At 41.2% G+C, this 17,141-nt stretch overlaps 1 protein-coding gene across 1 annotated transcript in view; it reads right to left on the reverse strand.

The window, feature by feature from the left end:
- Positions 1-5,120: 5,120 nt before the first annotated feature.
- cacng4 (calcium voltage-gated channel auxiliary subunit gamma 4) overlaps positions 5,121-17,141 on the reverse strand; it is a 119,606-nt gene continuing 107,585 nt past the window's right edge. Inside the window, exon 4 of the mRNA XM_003224436.4 lies at positions 5,121-9,361. Within this exon, the coding sequence (XP_003224484.1) occupies positions 8,823-9,361 (539 nt within the window). The 3' untranslated portion in view covers positions 5,121-8,822. The remainder of the gene's footprint in view (positions 9,362-17,141) is intronic.

A 17,141-nucleotide genomic window follows, 5' to 3' on the forward strand; every position in this document is an offset into this window, starting at 1 on the left:
CAAGGCAGCTCTATCCCAGTTCTATACTGAACTGTGGTCCATGGACCTCCAGTGGTCCCCAAGAACTAAAATATGATCCGCGGCTTCACCATTACTACACCGTTGCAATGAGAGTGACTGGTCTTGCAAAACCCTCTTATAGTGCTGAAGCAATGGAGATGTCAGGAGGGGAGAGGATGACTACCTATGAAAGGTGTTAGAACAAGCCCCCTGGCTGCTGCTTCTCCTCCTTCTCCCCTCCATGTGGCACCTGGAAGCAGGGGCGCCCTGGTGTCTTAGTTTTTAGGCCTGTTCCTGGGGTTATTTGGGGTCCTGATTCAGAACATTGCTTTGGATAGACCACATCAGCTCTAGATCATTAAATATGGTTTTCTGTGGGTGAGCAGATGGTGACTGTTGTTGTTTATACATTCAGTCGCTTCCGACTCTTCATGACCTCATGGACCAGCCCACGCCAGAGTTCCCTGTCAGCCATAGAATCATAGAATCATAGAATAGTAGAGTTGGAAGAGACCACATGGGCCATCTAGTCCAACCCCCTGCTAAGAAGCAGGAAATCGCATTCAAAGCACCCCCGACAGATGGCCATCCAGCCTCTGTTTAAAAGCCTCCAAGGAAGGAGCCTCCACCACGGCTCCGGGGAGAGAGTTCCACTGTCGAACAGCTCTCACAGTGAGGAAGTTCTTCCTGATGTTCAGGTGGAATCTCCTTTCCTGCAGTTTGAAGCCATTGTTCCGTGTCCTAGTCTGCAGGGCAGCAGAAAACAAGCTTGCTCCCTCTTCCCTATGACTTCCCTTCACATATTTGTACATGGCTATCATGTCTCCTCTCAGCCTTCTCTTCTGCAGGCTAAACATGCCCAGCTCTTTAAGCCGCTCCTCATAGGGCTTGTTCTCCAGACCCTTAATCATTTTAGTCGCCCTCCACTGGACGCTTTCCAGCTTGTCAACATCTCCCTTCAACTGTGGTGCCCAAAATTGGACACAGTATTCCAGGTGTGGTCTGACCAAGGCAGAATAGAGGGGGAGCCTAACTTCCCTGGATCTAGACGCTATTCCCCTATTGATGCAGGCCAGAATCCCATTGGCTTTTTTAGCAGCCGCATCACATTGTTGGCTCATGTTTAACTTGTTGTCCACGAGGACTCCAAGGTCTTTTTCGCACACACTGCTGTCAAGCCAGGCGTCCCCCATTCTGTATCTTTGATTTCCATTTTTTCGCCATCCGTCGCCATCCCAAGCTCCTTCAAAGTCAAGCTGGCGACTGCTAGATGGCATATCTTCTGTATCAGAAAATGGAGCTGATGTGGTCTATTCAATGCAATTTTCTGAATCAGCACCCCAAATAACTAAACCGAATCTAAAGTTGACCAAAAACTGATTCATAACCCTTTTGGTACTATTGTTGGAGAGTGGACCCTGGTCAAAAAAAGGTTGGGAACTACTATTTTATCTCCATGTTCATCCTCACAGCAACTAGGATTAAGCGGAGGATTAGTGACTTGCCCAAATTCTCCCAGTGAGTTTTGTTGACACATGAGGTGTCGAATTGAGTACTGGGTGGCCATGGGGAGTTGCATCCCTGTCATGCCCACAAGGGAACACAGCATCTTGCAAGATGTCACATACAACCAGAACATAAATTTTAATGGTTTATATGGGCATTCTGAGTATTCAGGAGGGAGTGGGGCCTATCAAGTGTTCAATGATAGGCAGATTATAATATTCAGTATGCATGGGTGTGTGTGTGTGTGTGTGTGTATGCATGTCTGTATGCATGTGTTTGGATTCTAGTGGGCTAGTAAATACTGCTTTTTATTCTGCACCAGCCATTGAAAATTGACCTGTGTACAGATCAGCAATTTTCACATTAGGCAGACAAAACCTGTTCAATGTGAAAACCACTTATAACTCTCATGACAAAAATCATGCGTAATAGTTTTGTGTCCTTTTGAAGTGTGTTTCTAAAATCTGAAGGCAAGGGAGGTGCTAGTAATCAAAAAGATCATTGAAATGCTGGCACAAAAGTACAACCTATTTATAATGGCCTTCACATTTGCAAGATCCGACCCCAGGCAAACACTCCAGGGAGAGTTGCCATGTCTAATAGTGTGCCTTCGTGTCATTTCTGACACCAAGGGGAACCTATCATGGGATTTTCTTGGCAAGATTTGCTCAGAAGGCATTTGCCTTTGCATTCCTTTAAGGTTGAGAAAGCCTGATTTGTCCAAAGAGTTTCCAAACCCTGGTCTCCAGAGTCATAGTCCAATGCTTAGACCACTTCACCAGAAAATGAACGCCAGTTTTAAATACACTTCTCAAATCTACACAATATTTTACAGCAATAATAATAATGAATAAAAATGCAAAAAAGCAATTAATACACTACTAAGGAAAGTGCAAAAAACAGCCACACATCACTTCAGAGTGCTGGCTGTCTTCAATGGAGCATGTGCCATAATTGGTCTTCATCTGAACTGCAAGCCAAGGGCTATAAGATTTGCTTGGAGATCAGTAAGCAAGTCAAAGCTTTGAAAAGCGCCAAGTTATCTAAAGAGCTTTGTGGGATCATCTGGTAACAACTGCGCTTTCCACTAAATGCCTCCAGTATAAACGCTTTGAGTTCTCATGACCGTCTTCAACAACAGGATCACACTTTCCATTAGGTACATTCACTATGCATCCTTTATGCAACATCACACGACCTATCCATATGAAAGCCATCATTTGTGAATCTTGCCACTTAGCTCCCAGTTAATTGTCCTCTAATTCCGCTGCTTTCTCAATACAGATACAACTCTTCCTGCGCTCCCATGTTAGAACAACACTGCAAGTCTTATGGTATATACACTGGGGGGGGGGGGGGAGATTTCCAATGGGTTAAAATTACAACCTAACTAGGTGGCAATTACTGATTTTATTTTAAATGTTTCAGTTTCCACAGGAGTTAGTCACTAACAAGCTGGATCCTGTTAAGAATGAAAAATGACATCCCACATATGGCAGAAACTAAATGTGTCACAAACTCACTTTGCTATTTAATTTATGAATACATTTTCTGATGGGAATGGGGCCACTTGCTAAAAGGCCTCTGGTTGGCTAAACTGGTATTTCCCATGGGTATCTATTTCAAGGACTGGATTGGAAAGAGACTGTCGCAAAATATATCTAGAAAGACTGAAGGCCTTTCCACACAGCCCTATAAACCAGAATATCAAGGCAGATAATCCACAATATCTGCTTTGAACTGGATTATCTGAGTTCACACTGCCATATGACCCAGTTCAAAGCAGATTAATGTGGAATTTTATATAGCTATGTAGAAGGGGCCATAGAAAGTGTCAAACTGTAGATCAGTGGTTCTCAACCTGGGGTCCCCAGATGTTTTGGCCTTCAACTCCCAGAAATCCTAACAGCTGGGAGTTGTAGGCCAAAACACTTGGAGACCCACAGGTTGAGAACCACTGCTGTAGAAGCCTCCAAAGAGAACTGCTCTGCCCATCAACACTTTTGCTGAAAGAGATGACATTTCCAACACAATTGTATTTAATAGTTTTCTTTTTAAAAAAATAAGGTGGCATTTGACAATTCTTTCACATTTGGGTTTTTTTTTTCATTCTTCCCTCGCTGTTCTTGGGTGACAACAGAGAAAGGCAAAGTACAGTCTGCAGTTGTCAGCAGATTGCAACTCCCAGTATCCTCACTATTGATTTAGTTAGAAAGGGTTGATGGGAGCTGCAGTTCAACATCTGAAAGGCCACATTGTGGGCTATGACTAAGGACTTCATCCATGGATTCTGGGTTTTGTTTTCACGTTCTTTGAAAGAAGAGTCCCATGGAGGCCATCCCATGATGTAAGGGCACTTCTGGTGGGACTCAGTTTCCGCGGTTCATGGAAATGGCGCCCAGAATGCATTTTGGAGAGTTTTGAGGTGTTACTTGACTCCAAATGGAGGAAAACAGGGGAAAGCTGGACCTTGAGAAGCAATCACAGAAGATGGACTTTGACGAGAGGGAACAGCGTAAGACAGTTCCTTCTGCTATACACTTTTTCCAGCTCATGGATGACATCCATAGTGAATCCAGGCATGCTCTAGATTTATTGAACTGCAACTCCCACTAATGCTTATGCTAACTAGAGATAGTTTCATGTAGCTGAAGATCACCAGGTTGGAGAAAGTGGCACAGTATTCAGAAGTAACTCATACATTATGGGCATTGAATGTGTGCCCTATGTGTGTATAATGTGATCCGCCCTGAGTCCCCTTCAGGGTGAGAAGGGCGGAATATAAATACTGTAAATAAATAAATACAGAACTTGTCTTGGGACTTAACCTTGAAGATCCAAGGGTCTGACTCCCGCACGACACTAAATTGTCAAATTCTTCCCAAGTACAACCCTTCTTTGGTGCAGGGAAAGCGGGGGAAAGCAGCGAGAACTGTCTTACACTTTTCCTTCCTGTCTTGCTGTGTCTTCACGGATGGCCAACCACCCCATGTGCTTGCCTCACATTCCCCCATCTTTCCTATGTTTTACCCTGTCTTTCTCTATCAGGAGTCAATTGACAACTGACTCCTGATAGAAATCATCCAGGGGACTCCCATGGGGCTCCATTTCCCAAGTGCATGGAAATGAAGCCTGAAGATTGTGGGATGAAGTCCTAGGAATATGCAATACTAGGAAGGAGTAATAAAACCAGCTGTGGGCAGCTGTAATTATTCTTTTCCATGGCAGCTGAAAAAGAAATATGATACCTAGTTGGAAAAAAGAGAAAAACTGTACTGTACTACTGTATTTATTTACCTGGCAGTGAATTTACTGATTTAAGCACACTGTGTTCAAGTACGTCTATGTGAAAATATGTTATATAATTATATTGCTGGGTGCTTTGTTGGCTTGATGTTTTGATTGATACTGGGGAGGAAAATCTTTTGAAATTAGTAGCAACATAGACAAACATTTGTTTCTTAACTATTCATGTATGAAACAGAAATTGCAGCCTGCCCCACAGTGGTTATGATTTTCACTAGACATCAGAGCAAACAAAGAATGGTACAAAGATATAGACAAGTGTGTGAGAATTTGCAAATACTACTCAAATAGTAACAGAAACACTGCCACCGGAGGAATACGTTCTGTATATTTCCTTTTGTTTCAAAAAAAAATTCCAACAAATTCAAATTTCACAAGATAGCTTTCATTTCAATGCAGAAAATTCTTAGAAAGGTAACTCTACATCAAGATTTTGCTCGGAAAAGGGAACAATATCTATAGCTATGGATATTTTAATTACAACAACTACAAATGAGGATTCAATTCTACCTGTTAGCTATAATCAATGCAAAAGGAGAATGAAAATAAGAATAATTCATGAAAATCGCACTTGAAAATACAGTGACAAGAGGTATAAAATAGTAAGCACTTTAAGTATGACACACAAAGTTGACACTTTAATGTACGCTCCTACTCCGCATCACAGTATTACTTTAACTCTTAAGGAAGCCTCCCAAAGAAAGAAAGACATTTATTTGTGAAAACATAAACACATACACAGGTATGTGTGTGCGTGTGCACACACAAAAGCCTTAGCATTTTTAGCAAATCTTGAAATACACTTTTCGTTTCTTGCAAAAAAAGAAGAAAAAAGAGACTTAATTTAAACCAGGAAAACAGAAAAGGGCAGACCAGAAAAGTACTCTTGGCATAAAGGATAAGAGCAGGGGGATTTAAAATATAATTATAATTAAATGTGATACTGACCACCAGCTGAGATGGCTTATAAAATAGACCAAGGTCATGGAGAATGATATGTTTGTATGTCATCCCAGAAGATAGGACTCTGAATCAATGGTTATTACTAGATGGATCATTTTGTGGAAAACAACAGGAGACTGCTGGAGTCGTTGGGTCTGGCATTTCCGGTTTGTACGGAGGACAAGAAGGATGGAGCCAATGAACTTTGGTAAGGCATTTTTCTCTCAGCACAAAATATTTACCCTTTTAGACTACAACTCCCAGAATCATCAGGGAATTTTAGGAGCTGTAGTCAATTCCACTCCCACCCCTCCATTTGTTTTTAATGTTCTTAAGATGCATTACGACGACTCCGACATCCAATAATGTCAGAATTTGTTTCTTTTCCTTCCTTCTTTCTTTCCTTTCGGGAAAGCATCTCTGAGCTGTCAAAAGAGCTCAGTCTACAAAAAGAAGCACAGCACCGTGAAAGTTTCTAAAATTGCCTCTTTTAAGGTCAGCTCGCATTGTGAACTAGAAATTGAACTCAGTGCAAGGGAATTCAAGGAGTCCTAGGCCTTCTACACTGCCATATAAAATCCAGATTATCTGCATTGAACTGGATTATATGGCAGTGTAGGCCCCCTCTACACTGACATATCATCCAGATTATCAAAGCAGATAACCCAAGTTATCTGCTTTGAAATCCATTAAAGAGTCTACACTACCATATAATCCAGTTCAAAGCAGATAATCTGGATTTCATACGACAGTGTAGGAACCAAGATTTCCCCATCAATCTGATTCTGATTCTCCAATCACCATCTTTGAGATTTTGAAGAAGTAGCTGTGTTAGGCTCCTTCTATACTGCCATATAAAATCCAGATTATTTGATTTGAACTGGATTATGTAGCAGTGTAGACTCATACAATCCAGTTCAAAGCAGATAAAAAGGATTATCTGCTTTGATGATCTAGATTATACGGCAGTGTAGAGGGGGCCTACTCCAGTCTCACCTTCCCAGAATATTTCTAGAAATAGCTACTCTCAAAAGAAGGAATGGCTGGCAATGAGAGCAGTTAGCTGGAAGGCATTTTTCCAGGAGTGGTCAACCATCCTTTACATGGGAGAAAACACTTCCTGATGGAAGGAGTAGGCAATATGTTGTTTCACCTGGGACAGTTGTGTTCCTTTCAGTCTGGAAAACCCAACCCAAGGAGCCAGAGTTTCAGGAAACGGCAATGTCCAAGTATTATCATTTCAGGCATTACATCTTTATTTTTGATGGTATTTATAGTATAATTAAGAGCCTATGTGTATAATTTGATTGTTACAAATAGTTGTTACTGGTTGACATTTCCCCCACATATCAATGGGGGAAAAGGTTCTCTAAATCTTCAGTTATTACATAATCCATTGAGTTATACTGTGTTCATTACATCACGTTTTGGGGTGGTCCTATAGCTTTCCATTACAAATGGAACCGTTTCCAAACATGGTTTTTCTAAATGTTGGATTTTAATTCCCATAAGCCTCAAACAGCATGGACAATTTCTGGGAATTGGAGGAAACAACTCTGCATAAAGAATCTCAGGAAACTGGGCTGGGAAAGATCTCTGTCCAAGGCACCAGGAAAGTCAATAGGCTGGTGATATGATTTGGTTTAGGAAGAATCAGAATGGTTATACTATAATTCCATGAACTTTATGGGATTCACATTGCCTTCTCCTGCAAATACTTGAAATGTATAATGAGGCACTGATCGATTTGTTGTTGAAAGATGTTTGTGGAGCTGTGTTTTAAGACATGTAGTATCTTTTCCTGGCTCTTCTTTTCTTCAGATTAACTACCTCTTTGCACGTAGTTCCGGAATCGCTACAGATCATGGCGATTCCAGTAGTGCACATCCAGGTTTGTTGTGAACCTGCTGCTCCATACCCTGCATTGCCCGACTCACCCATGTTCACATCCCACGGGGGGAAGCATCCGCTGCCCGGCTTCCCCCGTTGATCCAAGGTAACATGGGAACTCTCCCATTTTGCAGCATGTGCTGGTTTGCCTTCTCCTTTAAGACGGAGCTCCACCAGAAGTTCAGTACATCATATAATGGGAGCCGGTGGGCTCCATTTTAAAGGAGAAGGCACGGCGCATACCGCTGATTTCACCCCCATGTGATGAGGTCATAAGTCAAATCCTCTCTTCCCAAGTTTTGAAGAAGGGGGTCTATTTGCATCACGTTCTTTTATCTTAAAATGTTATTTACTCAAGTAGTATACAGGCCAAAGAATTATTCAAAATGTAACGATACTGAACAGGCTTATGGGGCAGGAGAGCAAAATGTTCACCTTAACGGAACAACTGAGTCAAACATCATTTCGGTCTCTCAATAAACAAGGATTTCATATAGAGATAAACAGTTTCATATAAGAACCCAGACTATACTCCTCTTTACAGTGTACACAAGTCCCAGTAGTAGAACCATGATTCACACAAATAATTGGTTTTCTGGTCCTATTCCATTTTCCAGACAAGAGTTTTGCAGAATGTGAGTCTTCCAGAATGAAATGATCCACTGCCATTCCCAGGTAGTTTGCCTTTTTCTCTAAGACGAGGTGGCTGTTTCGACACAAAGATCTAATCCCTCTTTGTCAGCTCAAAGGAAACAGGAAACGCATGTGACTGGTTTGGGTTTGCATCAAGGGACAGCATTATAGAAAGAAAGAGTCCACATTGAAAATTTAAAAACCTACCTTAGCTAAAATGTTTCCATTGTCACATGTTATACTACACATACTACAAAAGTGCTGGGATATGAGCTGCTGATTTTCATTTCTTGTATATGCATGTGTGAGACATTGAGAATCTGAATTAAACAAATTTTCAAAAGAGCTTATAAAAACCAGCTAGAAATGTATAGTTCAGCAGTTTTAGGTTATCTCAATATTTCAGTATCTCTGTTTGCAACCTCTTGCTGTGATTTTATCTTGAGGTATGCAAGATCATTTTCAAGCCCTCCCCCTCCCCCTTATCATATATAAAAGATCTGAATTTTGTATCACTTTTATTAAAGAAGAGGCACCCAATCTCTTCAAACAGGTGTGGTTCTCCTGTTGACCATGTTGATATGAAGTCCTTCCTTGAATTCCTTTTGAAGGAAATTGTGGACTTGAAGAAAACCAGCATCTTGTTCCATATTGTAACTTGGAGCAGTGGTAACTTTTAAGGGTTCCCTGGAGAGCGTGTACATGGAGAATTCATTCATGGGGATGGAGCCAGCCATTTTCAGGCCAATTGGAGAAACATCCCTGGATGGAGAAGGCTCCGTAGACCGGGAACTTGATCTGGACCTCCTTCTCCTATACCTATAGCTTGGCATTCTGGCATATGGAGAAGATGAAGAAGTCTTGAGGAATTCCCTCTTGGTTTTAAACCGCAGTTCCTTGTTTTTTTCAATATAAATGTTCACAGCTAGAACTCCAACTGTTTCTGCCACAATGAACGACAATGCTCCAAAATAAAAAGACCAGCCATAATTGTATTGGTTCTTTTTGTCCTCATCCCGTTTGTCGCTAGGATCACCTGCATTGCTGGATATGTAGACGATTATCCCAATTATGTTACTTAAACCTGGAAAGTAGGGGACAAAAATAGTCTAGTTAGTGGAATAATTCCTATGAGCAATAATCATCACTCTCAAGTTTGAATCAATGTACTTTACTCTCAAGTAAATTAGGAATGGTCAATTGTGGTAAATCAGGTATTATACCTGAGAAATCAGGGGAAGAGCAAACTTGGTCCTCTACTCCAACAATAAACCCAATGGCCAATACCAACTAAAGCAAATCAATTGTTTCACAAACAATATGTATAATTTTCACTAAATCAACGCTTCTTTTCTAGCTGGAACAAAGAACTGGAGACCCTTCTACACAGGCCCTAAAATGTGGAAGAAACTGGGATAAAAGGGGGTGCATGTAGCCAAATGATGGTTAAGGAAAATGTGCGCTGATTCGGATTAACAGCTGAAAAACATGTGTTAAAAATGTGTGCGTAAAACCTGATTTTGCTGGGGGGAAAAAGAGCATATTCACATGATTGTTATGTCCCTACACTTAAGGAAAACACCGGACTTCATTCCTGTATGCTGGTGTGGATTGCTGCAGTCATGTCTTCATTTTAAAATTCTGGAACAACTGATCAAGGCTGTAAACAAATAGAATCATGGACACACAGGTGGCTAAATGGAAGCACAATTGGAAAGTAATTCCCATGAGAACTTTCTGAAACCATTGCTTATTTTGATGTTTATGAAATTAAACATAGCTTAAATTTACAGAAGGGTGAGGAGAGATAATAAGAAATCTGCTTGTGCGCACATTTAGGTATTAGCATCAGCACATATAAGGTCAGCACATCTCAATTTAAAAATTCAAGTAAACTTGCAGCCGATGTCCCCCCAGCCATCTTACAGATTTCTAAAATCTGTTACAAAGATTTGAGGAGGGCGGGGGACCATTTACCAGGACTGACAGGATTGTGTTTGGACTTGTTGTTAGGTTCTGCATTTTTTGCCCCACTTCTCTGACATTGTCTGGATGTACCCTGGGTTCAGTCCAGGTGTTTTAGATTGTAGCTCTTTTATCAGACAGTGATAAAGGCTTAGATAATGTTCAAAAAGGTCAAGGGTTCCTGACGCCTGCTATAAAGCTAGTAACAAAACTACTCTGAGGCACATGCCAGGTGAGTTTCTCTCAGGAAGGCATTGCACAGGTGGGTGATACCAATGAGAAGTCCTTTTCCTCATAAGCCACACCTCCCTGATGTAATACCTCACTCAAATAGGGGGTTCCGACATTAGGACTATGTTGATCATTGCAGGCAAATTATCAGATATCCTGGTCTCAAAACATGAAGAATATGTGTTAAAGTCCTAAGGCCAGTGAAAACACTCCTGGTTATTTACTTCTTCCTCTTCACACTCATCACTTCTCTTTTCAGTTCCCTGGCTCATCTCCCTTTCCCCACAAGCTTCTTACCTTTGTTCCAAGTGCCTAATTCTCAGTCCTTATTCCACTGCTCAGATCTCAAGCCAACATGATGAGCCATAGTGCAAAAGGAGAAGACAGTGCAAAGCAGGCAAAGGGAGAGGAAGCAGAGGAAGAGAAGCAAACTAGGGAGAAGAGGAAGTGGAGGGGAGATGAGAGGTGGTGGCTATTCTGATGAGAGGTGGCAACACCCGTTCTAACCTTAGTAGGTGGGAGAACTCCTGTAAGGTATTGCTATGGCATAACATGTGAAAAATGCCACTTCAAATGCTTCTTATAAAAGTAATGAAAAAACAAACAAACACTGTTGTTAAGTGAAGCCTACCACTAAAAGTTAAACCATGTTATATCATTACAGCTTTATTACCAAAAACAAAAAAAGGAAGGGAAATAAATTGCAAGTAATGAGTATTATTATTATTATTATTATTATTATTATTATTATTATTAGTTGTCGAAGGCTTTCATGGTTCACAGGGTTGTTGTATGTTTTCCAGGCTGTATGGCCATGTTCCAGAAGTATTCTCTCCTGACGTTTCGCCCACATCAATGGCAGGCATCCTCAGATGTTTGTGAGGTAATACCTCACAACCTCTGAGGATGCCTGCCATAGATGTGGGCGAAATGTCAGGAGAGAATACTTCTGGAACATGGCCATACAGCCCGGAAAACATACAACAAACTTCTTCTTCTTCTTCTTCTTCTTCTTCTTCTTCTTATTATTATTATTATTATTATTATTATTATCATCATCATCATCATCATCTTACCCGCCTCTCCACGTGGCTTGAGGCGGGTTACATCGCTAAAAACACATAATCATCTAAAAACATTATATAAAATATATGAAAAATATTTCTATAAAATACATATTATATCTAACCTCTGGAACTGTGAAATATGTTATAGGGTTGTGCCACTCAAAGTAGTGGCCTATGGGCCAACGCTTGTCCACAAGACTTTGGCTAGAAGAGTCTAGAAGGAGTGAGAGGGGAAGCCCCTTCTTCTTTGCCAGCCACATGGCACAGAAGCAGAGAGGGAACTTGCCAAGCAACAGGTACATAGAATTGTCACCATTGTAGCTGGTAGAAATTGAGGAGGGGAGAGGGCTGGGGGCTGCAGTCATCTCATGTCCCCAGCGTGCCTGAGCCCAGGAAGCATGGGGTTGCTGTTGGGACTCCTGCAACTGGTTTCATATAGCATCTGCAGGAAAAAAACTCAAATCCCAAAACAGTGTAGGATTAGGGCTTTTCCATGACTTATTTTAACCAGGAGTTCAGCTTCATTTAGCAACTTTCCCTGGGTTAATCCAGATCAACCTGTGTGCATTTTGTAACAGGTCATGGACTGATCCAACTCCACACTGACCTAAATGGTCCATGTAAATGTGCCCACTATGACTTAAATCTAACCACTTCTGCCAACTAGAGTTGTGTAAGTCCCATGTCAGTGGGACTTACACAAGTATTGGTTGACTATGTTCACATTAATTCCATTTAGTTTAGCTGGGACTGATAGCTAGATTTGGGTTCTGGATAGAGCCCTATGTGACCTGTGTGTATTCATTTAAATATTTTCTTTAAGTCTAAGATATCTATAAAGAACAGTTTAAGAAATTACTGGGCAGCTTCCAAATACATAAAATAAAAACACATTATTGACAACTATGTAGTTATCAACACACTCACTTAGGGTACAATCATATGACCAAATACGAATCAAATTAAAATTTAATAGAAAAATACCAGGAAAAGGTCTTTGTATAATAGCACTGTCAGCTGGTGGCTTCCATGTTGATTAATAGTGGTTCTGTTCCACATATTAGTCCAATCTTTGAGTGAGATCTCCAATACATTTTCTCATATTGTATAGCCACTCTGAAGTTCAAAATAAAACCCAGAGTGAATTTACCACGTCAACAACAGAAGTCAGTACCCACTACTGCCAAACACTCAAATTATGTTAATGTGGGCAGCTTGTAAGCTTCTCTGGGGAAAGTATTACAGATACTGATACGTAATACTCTGATCCTTGATAAAAAATTCTGTAAGGAAAAATGTTTAAAGAATGTTACTGTAGAGTGTATCAATGCAGGCAAACTGGTAAACAATTCCCTCTGCCTAAATCTTCCACCTGCAGTCCCAATTTTTTTATGTCTTCTAAGACTTTTCCTGAGAACAAAGTGTTGCTGGTTCTGAGGTGCACAGTGGTGCCAATACAAAAGAAGCTTCCCGGCAGAAATTCTCAGTGGCTTTCTTTGTTTATGTATGGAGCACCGGCTGCATCCTATTCACTCATGCCTTCTGAAAGAGGATGGAGAGAACGGCCTATGAGAAGACCAGCAAGAAATTCTGACCCTTAGAGAAAGTTGCAGAACACCAACTTTCCAAATTAGAAAGCAGAAAATGCAAGGCAAAGAAAAAATTGGGAGGTTGTACTGGTGGATTACGTGAGTCAAATCCATGACAATATAAGGTTGTCTTATAAACAGTGAGCCATCTGCTCCATTTGGAAAGTGTGCTGCAGTCAATCACAGAGGGGAAAGCCAAGCCCAGATGCACAGGCACCTTGTTGGAATGACAAGGAATAACACCTCCTCCCCTTTGTGTGAGTATCAGTAAATGCTGCTGCAGAGCTAAGAATTACGTAATTATCCAGGGAGATTTCTGAAGCCCCTGGCACTGAAGGCGAAGCTCGTACACCCACGCGATGTTTGTAAGCAGCCCTGTGCTCTGGAAAGAAAAATAATCCATTAATATATTCCTAGAATAATAAGCACCTTGGTATTTAGGGCCACTTCTAGCATGTGTGGTGTATGTTTCATTGTCAGGCTATCTCACAAAATGGAATTGTTGTGATCTCCTTGTTATAACAAAAAACTTAGTGCTTCGAGGCTTGCATTCAAATCCCAGATCTTTTGGCGTCTGTTGAATATTCCTCCTCATCCGCACCATGGCTTTCAGAAGAGGGAAGGTGGCAGACAAATCATTCATATATTATATGCATTAATTATACTTTTGCTCTTCACTGAGTTCTTTTCTCCCAACTGGGCATGCATCTACACTGTAGAATGGACACAATTATGACACTACTTTACCTGCTATGGTTGAATTTTATAGAATCACAGGAGCTGTAGTATTACAAAGTCTTGAACCTTCTCCGTCAAAGAGTGCTGGGGCTCACCAAATTACAAATCCCAGATTCCATAGCATTGAGCCATGGCAATTAAAGTAGTGATAACTGCATTCATTCCACTGTTTAGATGCCCTCAAATATATTTTAAGCTCCTTGCTTTTGAGAGTCGGAAGTAGTAGAAGTGTGTGTGAGAGAGTATGTGAGTGTGAGGTTGACCCCCAAGCAATTTCCCCAACCTTGTGCTCTCTGTATATTGGCTTACAACAAGTTCATGCTGGCTGGGAATTATGGGAGCTATAACCTATGACAACAGGATGGTATGAGGTTGGAAAAGACTGGTATCAAATATTATGTAATACCAATCAAGATATCTGTCCCCTATCCAGCTATACCTTGTTTGTGAACAGTGGATGTAAGTGCTTATGAAGTTACTCGACTAATAAGGGTTTTCTCTATCACTTCAACACCAGGAACGGCTCTGAACTGATATTCACAATGAATCAGAAATGAACGTGGATGTCTCTTAATAAGGTAGCCCTGCGGGAACACTTAATCACCAAAAGACATGCAACTCAGTTGCAAAACTGATGAAGATGAAGATTTTTTTCTCTGAGGTGCTCTGTATACATCAACCTGTAGCAGTGCAGGTCTGACTTCTTCCCAGCATCTCCCACAACTGTGTGAATATAGAAGCTTCATGGGTGCATCCAACAGAGCCAGAAGTAAATGGCTCCAAAAGAGGCAAGAGTAAGCGTGACTAGGGCTTCCGATGTGCTCAGTACATTCTGCAGAGCAAGGACACACAAACAAAAACATGGCCTACTAGAATTAGGAAACTGTATGTCTTTGGCTTTATCCAGTTGCTAATCTGAGTGAGCATATTCCCACTCAGTCAATTGCTAAATGGCAAGTCAACACTTATGAGCTGATGCAATTAATTCAGGCTTCTTGTGTGTTTTCATCTGACAAAACTCCATTCATGCTTTTGGGGATTTTCAGTGGGTGACGTGTTAGCACTCTGACAGGAAAGCTCGTACAAAAATAATTTGGGGCCAGAACGTTCCTGAGGCTAAAATTATGCTCATAAAGCTACCAACAAAGAGTGCATGAGTTAGTGAATGGCCAAGGGCTTTGCCCTATCTGCGAGGTATCAATCGTTAAAAAGCATGTGCCATTTGCTTGCAGAATTCAGAAACTTCACCCAGGGGTTACTAGAACTTAGATTCAAAATCAATTTTGCATTCAGTCTGTCATTCAAAAAGAAGGAGTAGTGGCTGGTGGCTTCCCTGTCACTCTAGTGAGTCTATTTTGGGTTTTAGCTGAACTTAAAAGGAGATATCCCAGTTGGGATATTGTGGATAGAGTTTAGCAGCCCAGAAAGCACCTTTAAACCAGTAAAATCTGTAGTGAGTTTACTGCCACACTGACAAGGGTACCCAGGGGAAAGATGAAATAAAGATACTGGCTGGCATTCAGGAGTGAACCTATGGATACATATTTTGGAGTTACAAATCCACAGCAGATCTGTAATCATGCAGTTCCTAAATATTCATGATTGAAGGAGCAGAATGGCACTCCCACCCTCATCTCCCAGCCCATTTTGCCCCCAAATCTTACTGGGGGTGTCTGGCTGCATACCCAGATCCCTTGAAGACAGCTTCTGATATGTCCAAATGACACATCGGGAGGTGGGGGGGGGGTGAGGGTGGAATAGGGAGCTGGCTACCTGGGAAGGCATGTAGTCACCTCCCCTGGAAAGTGCAGGGTTTGGGGGAGGTGTGGGGACTAAATTCTGGGAGGAACTGGGATTAAATATCCCAATTTCTCCTGGGATTTAGCCCTGTCTGGAAGGGCCCTGAGATTGTGATGATCAGAAGCAGGATTCCTTGTTGCTGCCTCACTGGCTGGCAGCAGGGGGGTGGAAGTATCATCCATCCTCATCCCAATCTTCAGAAGAATGAACTACCTTTTCTACTTGTGACTGATGCCAAATAAAGTAGTTTGGGGGAAGGGGAGAATCAAGTTAGGAGACACAATTACACAATTAAAGTAGTTGTGTAACCGAGAAGTGCATGTAGAATTCTGGCTATTGTTTATACTTGGACATCATGACAAACCAAGGTTTATCATGACTGGAATAACCCACAGTGAACTTTAGGCGTATGCACTCTTCTTTCTGGCACAGCTGGAAGGAGGAAACCAGAAGCTTTCCTTCCATTTGCATTTAATGACATTTATAAATAACCACAGCTCCATATGCAGACAATTATAAATAAATGTCTGCAGCAGAACTTGAAAAGTTCTTTTTTGGATCAACAAATCAGATTCTTCCAGTGTGCATGATCACTTGGAATTAGAATCCAAGAAGTAATTTTTCCAAGCTCTGATCTGGAACTGCCATTATCTTAGCTATGATCTATTGATTACTTTCTGTGAAAAGGCTGTTTTTGCACAAAACAGCCATGCATGTACTTTTTGCAAAATTAGTCCCAAACTGCAGAGATCATTGGCAGCCCAGGATTCGTCTAGTCAGGGTTCAAAACAACAATAACTTGTTTTTGATAATTTCACAAATATTTTCCAATATTCTTTCTCTGTCTACCACTTTTTTAATGTGAAAGCTTCCTAAGGTGTCCATTTATAGACTGGATACCAGGGAAAGTAGCAGGAAAGTGTCCGGCTATTTCCCTGTTTCTGGTTGCACTGTGACCAGCATCTTCAGTGAACCTTGGGAAATCTTTGGAAGGCCCGTGAGGTGACTCTATTGCAGTGGTTCTCAACTTGTGGGTCCCCGAGTGTTTTGTCCTATAACTCCCAGAAATCCCAGTCAGTTTACCAGCTGATATGATTTCTGGGAGTTGAAGGCCAAACATCTAGGGACCCACAGGTTGAGAATCACTGCTCTATTGCAATGTTTAAACTGGATGGGCTCTATCAATGTTCTCTAACCAGACCACAGTTGCTATTATGGAGTCTTACATGTTCTTCCTTATCCATGGATTTAATATCCACTTACCCACATTACAAAAATATCTGCACCCCAGAAGTGTTTATGGGTCTCTCTAGGTTTACCAGTGCGATTCTATGGTATGCTTTTGACTCAAGTATAGTAAAAATATTGGTCAACAGTTTCAGGTATCCACATGTATGTGGGTCTTGGGATATATCCCTGTGTATATGTGGGTTATAATGTACTACATGTGTAAAATGTTACATTAGCTGTTATG

Source organism: Anolis carolinensis, chromosome 2, assembly GCF_035594765.1.
Source record: "Anolis carolinensis isolate JA03-04 chromosome 2, rAnoCar3.1.pri, whole genome shotgun sequence".
Taxonomy (NCBI): Eukaryota; Metazoa; Chordata; class Lepidosauria; order Squamata; family Dactyloidae; genus Anolis; species Anolis carolinensis.